Genomic DNA, 10662 nt, shown 5'->3' with positions numbered 1-10662 from the left:
TGATCTTCTCACCGACTCTTTCAAATCGGGTCGTCGCCGGCTTGGTGATACTCTGGATCTCTTGGATGCCTCGGCCACGAACTTGCGAGATCTGTAAAGAAGAAGAGTAGATCTGGAGAGAGAGACAGATGAGGCTGAGGGTGTACATTTATGGTTTTTTTTAAGAAGGGTGAGAGGGGAGATTTCCGGCCACCATTCAAACACAATACTGATAGTCTCCTAAAAGGTCTTACCATTTTAATTATGGCGTGCACCACAAATAATTTTTTAATGGTATTTACTTACACACTATGGTTGCTTAACTTGATTTAATGACTAAAAGAATTATAAACAATTAAACCCCACGTATGAGAGTATTAGTGACTTCCGAAACACACCAATAAATAATTATATATGGGGTCAGGACCTATTTAATATCAACAAACACTTGTTTTGTTGGGTGCTGCCACCATTCCTGCAAAAGTGGGGAAAAAATGGTATCTATAGGCCATATTTGTCGTAGTGCTTGAACTTACCTACTTTGCAAATATTTTTGTGAATTACTTCTACTTTTCTTTGACACCGAGTACAAAATCCTCTAATATTTTCTCATTGGTTATGTGTCAAGATCAACATCCAAGATTGCCCATGTCAGTAAATGTATCAAAATATCACCTAACATGATGTAGGACGAGAATGGACCCAGTTTAGCCGAAAAACCATAAAAGGAAAGAAACGGTGTAGAATCAAGAAGAGTGATTGGAAAATAGGTAACTCACGCGTAATCAGGTTACTAGCCGCTGGAATATTCAAGAAGATTTGGTTTTGGACTTTTCGGGTTTCTCGTGTGAAAAGTCAGGTTTTGATTTTGAATCAGATTTGACTAACTTCTGGCCAGAATGTCCGTTTGAAACTCATGATACCTTTCCAGAATGGGAATGACGAGATCTTCAAGACTCACTTTAGTGAGCCCTATCAGATTTAGGCCAAAATGTATCGTCTTAATTATCCGATTCGTGATTTAATATTTTTAGGCTAGTTTTACATTCTTTTTATTTTAGGTTTTCTAGTTTATTTTGGATTTGTTTTGTTTTAATCCGTGGGCTTTAGGGTTTCATTGTTAGTCGCCCTAGGGTTTCTTTTCCCATATATAAGCAACCTTAAACGGCTGCAGAACTATCTTTTATCATATTATCAATCAAAATTGAGAGTTTTCTCTTTTATCTCTGGTGGACTCCAGAATCTTTATTTTAGGTTTATTGCTGGTAAACCTAGGTTACTTCCGCCCGCGTCAGTTGGTATCAAAGCCAGGTTTCGCCCGCTTCTTAGCAGACGACGATCCAAGGGAGAAGTTCACTACCACCAACCTCAACGACGCTGGTCGTAGAGTATCTATCAAAGAAAGTTTCGTTGAAGAGGAACATACAAAGGGATTTGCCCTAGGACAACCTCATCATTCAAAAAAAAAAAAAGGAAAAAAAAAAAAAGAAGAAGAAACATGGAACATTGGATATTCACAACGCCGGATTATGACGACTTCCGAACTACATGTGTCATCAAAGATAAGGTATGCTCTGTAATAATTGACAGTGATCTACGAGAGAATTTTGTAGCAAACAAAATTGTGGATTATTTTCAATTGCCGACAGTGAAGCTGAGTGATCCATACTGGATTCCATTTGGAGAGGATGAATATGCACAAGTAACAGAGGTTTGTAAAGTTCCTGTCTCTATGGGAAAATTTTATAAAGAAGAGATTACTTGTCATGTGATTGACATGGATGACACTAATGTGCTTTTTGGAAGGCCATGGCATGAAAGCGTCAAAGGTGGTTATTGCAAAGATGACACATATTTATTTAGGTGGGAGTCACACAAAATTAAAATCAAGCCTGGAAGGAAGAACATCAAGAATTATCCTCCTAAGGTTTTCGAGAAGAAGTTAGAGTCCAAGTTTTCTTTACCGGTTGAGATTAATAGTTTAATTGAAGAAAAGCCAGAAGAATTTCTAATGGCAGAACCTCCACAAGAATTCATGGATGAAGACCAAGAAGAGGTTAAAGATGAAATTGCTCATGAAGACATGGTTATTTGTACTGATGAAGTCTTGGAGCCTAAAATAAATCATTCAGAGCCAGATGTTATTCAAGAATACAACCTTGAGAGCTGCGAAGAATCTACTAAGGTTGCCTATGACAGCCAAAGTGCATATGACAGACTCATCTTTGGCGTTGGGTTCATGATTGTGCCATCAAAATTTGCAGAGGATCAGGCCAATAATCCACAGGTTCAATTGTCTAATTTTTTCTCAGGTCTTTTGTCTACCTATTCTTGTCCTTTATTCAAGATGAACTCGAGGGCGAGTTCTTTCATAGTGGAGGAGAATGATGTAGGACGAGAATGGACCCAGTTTAGCCGAAAAACCATAAAAGGAAAGAAGCGGTGTAGAATCAAGAAGAGTGATTGGAAAATAGGTAACTCACGCGTAATCAGGTTACTAGCCGCTGGAATATTCAAGAAGATTTGGTTTTGGACTTTTCGGGTTTCTCGTGCGAAAAGTCAGGTTTTGATTTTGAATCAGATTTGACTAACTTCTGGCCAGAATGTCCGTTTGAAACGCATGATACCTTTCCAGAATGGGAACGACGAGATCTTCAAGACTCACTTTAGTGAGCCCTATCAGATTTAGGCCAAAATGTATCGTTTTAATTATCCGATTCGTGATTTAATATTTTTAGGCTAGTTTTACATTCTTTTTATTTTAGGTTTTCTAGTTTATTTTGGATTTGTTTTGTTTTAATCCGTGGGCTTTAGGGTTTCATTGTTAGTCGCCCTAGGGTTTCTTTTCCCATATATAAGCAACCTTAAACGGCTGCAGAACTATCTTTTATCATATTATCAATCAAAATTGAGAGTTTTCTCTTTTATCTCTGGTGGACTCCAGAATCTTTATTTTAGGTTTATTGCTGGTAAACCTAAGTTACTTCCGCCCGCGTCATAACAGATATAAATACTGCACTCTAAGTTTTCAATAATTACACACCTCAACATAGATAGATAAGCATTGAAGTCTGTAACTTACTTTACAGTTTGTCTTATGTCTCAGGCAATGGGTCCAGTACGTCCACTTTGCCAGGCATTTTGATCAGATCTCTTGTTTGCCGATCAAGAATCTTCAGGTCCATCACTGTCAACTGAAAAATTCATGATTATATTGCCGGAACATGCATATATTTTATATGGCATTCAAATACTAATTGTAAAGCAATGTAAAATAAAAATAATAAAAGAATAAAAACTAAAAATAAAATTCTATACTAGGGCTTCAGAGCTATGAAACATCAGTTTATTTAGTATATTGCTTAAAGAAGTCTACTGAAGTATGTATAACATGTATATAGAGATAGAAACTGGAGCACACCATGTAAACATGAAAAATTGCCGCACCAATTGAACAGTATAAACACACTGTACAAACGGCCCCTGCATTTCAGCTGAATTCCACAGGTCTGCCACTGATCAGGCATGTATATATGCATATGTATCACCCTGTATATGAATAAACACTGGCAAAAGATAATTCAAGCTAGAAATCTTGAATTCTTAATTAGAAGCCTACAACACTAGTGTTGAATTCTTAATTTAGAGCCTAAACTACTTGTGTATCACCCTCTATATGTATATACACTAAGATGATATTCCCTTTGTTCACCACCACCCAAGCCACATGAAAAGGCATGAAGACACAAAGATACAACCATATAAGCTCATACTTGGAGATGTAAGAGACCAGAAACTCTTCCATGCTCCCAACATATTCAATTTTTCTGTTGAGTTTTTGCCACACTACTGCGAACACTTCAAAAGTTCAATTAGGCAAGGATGGTCCTTATAAAAAACATCAGTAAGGGTGTGGCTTAACTTGTACATATCAAGGTCCACATCGTTTAAATAAAGACTTCCACTAATAATATAAATGGTAGTATTGCAGCTACTCCACAAGGAACTAATTAAAAATGTACTCTACATTGCAATTTGAAACTCCATTACTGATCTACAGAAACCTAAACACAAAATCAAACTCCATTTTATTTAATAGAAAAAAAAAAAAAAAAAAAACTAGTATAGATTGATACAGCTACTTTCCACTCTTAGGAAATAGCAGCCAGGAACCACCCATCTAAGTAAACATAAGCAGATAGCAGCTTTCCGGTTTAAAAACATATAGCAAGAAAAGAAAATCCTCAAATCTACAGAAACCAAATTCCAGAGAGTAAAGCAGAATCTGATTCTTTCTCAAAGCACCTCCACTACTGACCCATTTGTAATCTTCAAGATTACTTCCCATTTGTAAGATTAAGGAAACAAAAAAAAGGTCTTTCTATACAAACCCAGATCGCATTAGGCCTTCTTAGACTACCTCCACCACAATCTAAAGTAAAATCTATTCTACAACAAGATGCAACGTACTCTAGCGTGTAAACATTTGTTTTTGCGTATGGAACTTACTGTTGAGTCATATCCAGATATTTAACGGTGGCAAAAAGAAGATGAGACTTCGTGAAGCATTCAATTTGGTCGACAGGAGTTGATCGGAAATCATCAGGTGTGGTCGCGCGAGTAGCCGTGCTCATGCCCGAAACGTGTTCGACGTAATGCTCAAGACTCAAGAGAGCAGAAACCACCGGAACCGACGTCTGAGGCCAACGGGGAAAGTTTTGCTCATAATGACAAGTTATTCATAAGCTAACATATGGCACGTGTTCATTTACTTTTTTTATCATCTTTTAAGCTATCACCGTTTAAGCTTGAGTGTGTTCTGCCAGCACTGCCAGCTTCAGGTGGTCAATGGAATCAGTCGTATTCAATTGTTATTGGTGAAAAATATTAAAGCAGTTGGAATGCTTATTATTCTTAACTATTGGATTCAGATCCAAAAATGGCCAATTGATTTCGTACACAGGTGCTCTTAGGGCAACTCCAACCTTGGGGTGCCAAACCTATTTTTGGGCCATTTTGAGACTTTGGATCTCCAACCTTGTGTTTTTGGGGGGTCCGGTCCTATAAATATAGGACTTGGACTCATTTGTAGTCTCATATTTGAGACATTTCCAAGACCAGAACTGATCACTGTACATGGGGGGCCAGCCCACTTGCTGTCTCAGCCCACATGCCGAACCAACGCGCCAGAGGCAAAAATTGAAGGAAACGCGCGCCAAAGTTGCTGGGAAGAGAGAGCACGCGCGGAACCAACGCTGGAGAGAGAAGATCGCAGGCTTTTCCGTCTGCAGCCGTGGGCCCCACGCCAGTTGCTGTCCCCTGGTGACCGTTGGAACCCCCAACGGTCATGAAATGTACGGTCCAGATGTTGCCCTGATCAATTTGGACGGTCCGATGTTACCCTTTTTTTTTTTTTTTTTTTTTTGACTGTAACGGATCTATTCAAGATCCAATGGCTCAGATTTTTTTGGAAAAAAGTGATGAACGGCTCTTATTAATTGAAGGGTAATTATTTCCTTTCTGTTTCAAAAAAAAAATAAAAGAATTACCAGAAAATTAAGGGAAAAAAATCTACCCGTTGGAACAGTGAATTGTAGGAAATTCTATAAATACCTACCCATTATTTTCTATTTCCTCACACCAAATATCCTCCATCTCCTTCACAATTTTCCATTCATTAACCCATCTTCTTGTTCTTAAATATATCTTCCTTTTTTATTTTGTCTTGGAAAAAATGGCTCCAAGAGGGGATTCTTGGAGGCACAATGAAGAAGTTATTCTTTGCCAAGCTTGGATCACCGTTGGGGGTGATGGTTGCGTCGGAAAAGATCAAAAGTCGGATTTCTTGTGGAGTCGTGTGGCGGAGGAGTACAATGCTCACAGACCGGCCGGTTGCATGGAGAGAACACATTCTAGTTGCCACTCTCGTTGGAAGAGAATAAGTCCGGCATGTATGAAGTGGCGCCAAGCTCTTAACAAGGTCGAACACTTTCAACGAAGAAGCGGGGAAAATATGGAGGACGAGGTAATTATATTGAAATATGTTCAATAATGATAATTTTTTTATTTCTCATGTATTTGTTAAAAGTAAAATGTTGTTATATAGTTTATTGATTGATTTATATGAAGGGTTCTTTTTTTAATATTTTATTTACTTAATATTAAATGTAGCTCATGAATGTTAAATCAACGTACTACGACTCGGAAGGTTGCGATTTTGTGTTTGAGCATTGTTGGCAATACTTGAAAAATACGGAAAAGTTTGGGAAAACGCCATCAATGGAAAACATCCACTTTAGTCCTAATCATGTCAACTTGGATAGCGATGAAACACCCACTACTGAGGATGAGCTTCCCTCATCAAGAAAGGCACGTCCTCAAGGACAGAAAGCTCAGAAGCTAGCTAAGAAAAAAAGCAATAAGCAGGATGCGGATGGCCTACGAGTTCAAATGCAGAAATGTTATGAACAAACCGAACGCGAGTACCAACAAAGGCAAAGACAGTTTGAGGAAGGTCAACTAATTGAGCAACGCGCTGAGGATGCTCGCACGATGCAGGTGGATCCATCAATTTTCACCCCAAGAAAGAGGAGTTATTGGGAGAGGAAGCAACAACAAATAATTGATAAGGAGGCTGAAACTTCAAGCATCCCGGAACAATCTCAATATCCTACACCCCCTGAAGGAGACAACACTGGATTGACCACTTATGATCCACTTGGCGAGACATCTTGGATGTAATTAATATTGTTAGTTGCTTTGAATGGTTTGTGTTTTAATTTATGATAATAAAATTTTTTATGTTGAGTATATCATCTTTGTAAAAAAGCATTGAACTTTTATTTTCATGATAAAGCAAACCACACAAATAAAAAGCACACAACGGAAAGTAAAAGCAAACCACACAAATAAAAAGCACACAACACAAAGTAAAAGCATACCACACAATAATACAACCAAAGTAGGCCATGACCACTTATCATGACAACATGGCCACTTATTGAAAGCACAAAACAAAAAAAAATGCTCACTGGTGGTTCTGATCAGCTTGTAACTTCATGGTCCATAGGTGATCGACTAGATCTTCTTGGAGGTTTTTATTCATCACTGGACATCTAACCTCCCTATAACGACGCAAGAATTGATTTAGTTGTTGCGGATTGCGATCAACATCGGTGTCCATTACTGGTCTCTTATATATCTCTGCTTTCCTTGGTCTGGTTGGGATATCATCCGGATCAAATGGCTGCGCTGCATCTTCATCATGCTCATCTTCAACAATCATATTGTGCAAGATAATGCACGTCATCATGATGTATTGAAGGTTCTCATTAGTCCACCCACGAGCTGGTCCTCTTATGATTGCCCAACGAGCTTGGAGAATACCAAATGCTCTCTCCACATCTTTTCTGTATGCTTCCTGCATCCTTGTGAAATGTTGTGTCTGCGGCGACCTCGGGTTTCGGATTGCTTGTACAAAGGACCCCCACTTAGGGTATATGTCATCAACTAGGTAATAACATTGATGATAATGCCTATTATGTACCTGGTAGTTCACTTCAGGGGTTTCACCGGTGCATACGTCATTGAACAACGGTGAACATCCAAGGACGTTAATATCATTCAGGGAACCTGGAAGTTCGAAGAAGGCATGCCAAATCCAAGTATCGTAGGAGGCCACCGCCTCTAAGATGATTGTGGGCTTCCCCTTGTAGCCAGTATACTGCCCTGCCCATCCGGTGGGACAATTTTTCCATTGCCAATGCATACAATCAAGGCTACCGATCATCCCCGGGAATCCCCGTTCTGCAGCTTTGTCAAGCAGCCGTCGCAAATCTGCCGGTGTTGGTCGGCGGAGGTAAGTCTCATGGTACACATTCCAGATTGCTTTTGTGAAGTGCTCAAAAATCTCAATGGCAGTGGACTTCGCAATATCTAGGTAATCATTGCAGAAATCAGCTGTGATGCCATACGCGAGCATTCTCATGGCGCATGTCAGCTTTTGTTCAGTGGATAAGCTGAGTCTCCCACAAGCATCTCTTGTTTGAACAAAATATGGGTCGTAGTTGGCCACGTCGCGCATCATCTTGTCAAAGACCCAAGGTTGCATTCTATATCGCCTGCGAAAAATGTTTGGTTCATACCTGCACGGATCCTTGAAGTATTGAGCTTTGAGTCGAAGATCCATCAGCTCTCGATCCCTGGCCTTATAGGTACGACCTTCTGAAGAACCACCCCATTGTGAATCCTCATCTTCCAGATTTTGGATTTGCAAGGCAGCGGCAGACATCATCAAGTTTCGTCGACGGCTTCTCGTGACGGCCTCTTCTTGATCTTTCTGCAACCATTTCGTCAAACGATTCATTGCAGAAATGGTTTGACAAAATCAAAACGGAAAAGAAAGAAAGATTTGTGTGATTTGGATATGAGAAGTGTTTGTGAATTTGTGAGAGATGAGGATGATAATGACCCCATATTTATGGACGGATTGAGTTCATTTCATTAGATAAGATATGACACGTGGCGGACAAAGACTCGACCGTAATTTGGACAGCCAATTAGAGATTGACACGTGGCGCTTATATCACATCGAAATTCGGCTGTTTGGCATATATGCCGACACAAAACATCAAAATATCTTCTAAATAGTTAGATTTTTTGTCGTATGTGCCGACACTTTTGTCGTATATGCCGACACAAAAAAAAAATTTAAAACTTTTTTTAAATTCATTAAATAAATTATCATAAGTTTTAAATATTATGATAAAATGTTAAATTATTATTTTTACCTTATTTAATTAAATTAACATATTTTTAATATAATATTCATCAAAATTATACTCATATTATATTTTAGTCAAGAATAGTGAAAATAGCACCCCCCATGGTTGGAGATGAGAATTGAGTCCTATATGAATAGTGCAACAAGGGGGTGCTAAAATGAGAATAGCACCCCCAAATGAATCCCATGGTTGGAGTTGCCCTTAATTGTTGTTAATTTACATTCAAGGGTGAAAACTAATAAAGTTGTTGGAATACTCATTATTCTCCGCCATTAGATTTAAATATAGTGTCGGTTGTGCATAACGGAGTACAAATTAATTGACTACCAGGACATGATTTTTGGTGCTAAATATCGATGCATAGCACGTTTGTATACTCATGTAGTAACATGTACTATATAACCGTGCAATAGCATGTAGCAAGTATCATGTGTCCCTCCTAGGCAAATCCAAACCAATTTTCTAAATCATTAATACTTCCTAGTTTAGCCCATATCATAACGGAGTCAAAATCTTTGGGTCAATCAGTCAATATTGGAAGAAAATCTGTTAGGTAATTAATTTGTTATTGCTATATATTATTTCAAACTTCAGAGGCAATTTATTATTGCTACCTAACACCAATACACCATTGATGTTTTTCCTTTTAATTCTATGCCTTCTATCTTTTTCTTGAATGCTTCTATGCCTTCTCTTTGTGGTTGGGCATTTAACAAAATTTTATAAATTTGTTTTTGCTGACCAAAATGAAAGAATGTTCACTTTCCAAAAAAAATAAAAAATGAAAGGATGTTAGAGTACTTCCGATGGTACTCTTTATTCTTTTTAGTTAAAACTAGCAAAATAGCCCACAAGATGCTACCGGTTTGTTTACATGCTAAGTTTTTCACATTCATTGGTTACAAAGAATTGTACACTGACAAACTTCAAAAGCTGGTGTTTATTCCAGGTTTGTATAGTTTATATTATAAAAATAAATATAAGGAGGATGTTTGGATCCTTCTAATTTTTCTTCAGGATTATTAAACTTCACATGTGGTTCCGAACAGTCCCTCAACATGTTTTCCCATTATGATGGCGGTTGTCTCATTTGATTCATCTTGTATCACTACTTTTCTTCAAAGCTGTATACATAGAGTAATAGAAGTGATTGGAGTTAATAATAGAAGGTGCATACACTGATCAGGAAAGTAAAGAGGTTGATCAGGAAGGTAAAGAGGAGTTACCATGCTCAATGATAATAGAAACGTAAACTTTACCATGAAAATTAATATGTATGAATCTGATTGTGCAAGTTTAATGCATATAAGCATGCCATGACTCAATAATGTAAACAGAGTAGCTAGTGCAACTATTTTTATGAAGAAGTAGATTTCTGAAAACCTTCAAAAGATTATATGGTGCTGTTGGGCATATCAAAAGTACAATTTCATCTAGGAAAAGCTTTTAGATTTTTTGTTTCTCATTCATGTTTTGAAAGCTTGTAATAATATAATATTACAATTACATACTTCTGCCATCCTCTGGAAATAACCAAGGCAAACATAAATCATAAACTGACTAATTGTTCATGGGTGGCATTAACCTTAAACAACATAACCACGTAACAGTAAAGTTTTCAGCCAATGGGAACAATAGATAACTTACATTTATCCTATTTCAATGACCAATTGAAAACCATACATTCTTAGCAATATACAACAAAAAACCATGCCAAATAACTATAAAGCTTGCCTAAAACAAAGTATCCCATAGTGTCATCAAAGAGACGGGTGGGTTGGAAGTGACATCCAACGGTGGGGGAAGAACCTCCTAACTATAAACCCTAAAACACATAATCAATATCAGCAACAAAAGAAAAATTTAAGAACACAAATTGTTGAATGCTAATTTTAGAACC

General features: G+C 37.8%; 2 protein-coding genes across 2 annotated transcripts; one reads left to right on the top strand and one right to left on the bottom strand.

Moving 5' to 3' along the window:
- Positions 1–5713: 5713 nt before the first annotated feature.
- Positions 5714–6720, top strand: LOC133716399 (glutathione S-transferase T3-like). Its single transcript, XM_062143110.1, has 2 exons — positions 5714–6004; positions 6151–6720. The coding sequence occupies exons 1-2, from the start codon at positions 5714–5716 to the stop codon at positions 6718–6720; spliced, it is 861 nt and encodes a 286-aa protein (XP_061999094.1).
- A 286-nt stretch (positions 6721–7006) lies between these two features.
- On the bottom strand, positions 7007–8344 carry LOC133716398 (protein ALP1-like). The gene has a single exon (XM_062143109.1). It carries the CDS (start codon positions 8342–8344, stop codon positions 7007–7009), a length of 1338 nt encoding a protein of 445 aa, XP_061999093.1.
- Between the last annotated feature and the right edge of the window lie 2318 nt (positions 8345–10662).

This window comes from Rosa rugosa, chromosome 6 (genome assembly GCF_958449725.1).
Source record: "Rosa rugosa chromosome 6, drRosRugo1.1, whole genome shotgun sequence".
Lineage (NCBI taxonomy): Eukaryota > Viridiplantae > Streptophyta > Magnoliopsida > Rosales > Rosaceae > Rosa > Rosa rugosa.
This window is presented reverse-complemented; position numbering and strand designations above follow the sequence as displayed.

Bases quoted from the DNA above. Each gene is read 5' to 3' on its own strand.
- LOC133716398 (XM_062143109.1), bottom strand. From the start codon at position 8,344: ATGAATCGTTTGACGAAATGGTTGCAGAAAGATCAAGAAGAGGCCGTC.
- LOC133716399 (XM_062143110.1), top strand. From the start codon at position 5,714: ATGGCTCCAAGAGGGGATTCTTGGAGGCACAATGAAGAAGTTATTCTT. The intron at 6,005-6,150 runs GTAATTATATTG...TATTAAATGTAG, and splicing joins GGGAAAATATGGAGGACGAG to CTCATGAATGTTAAATCAAC.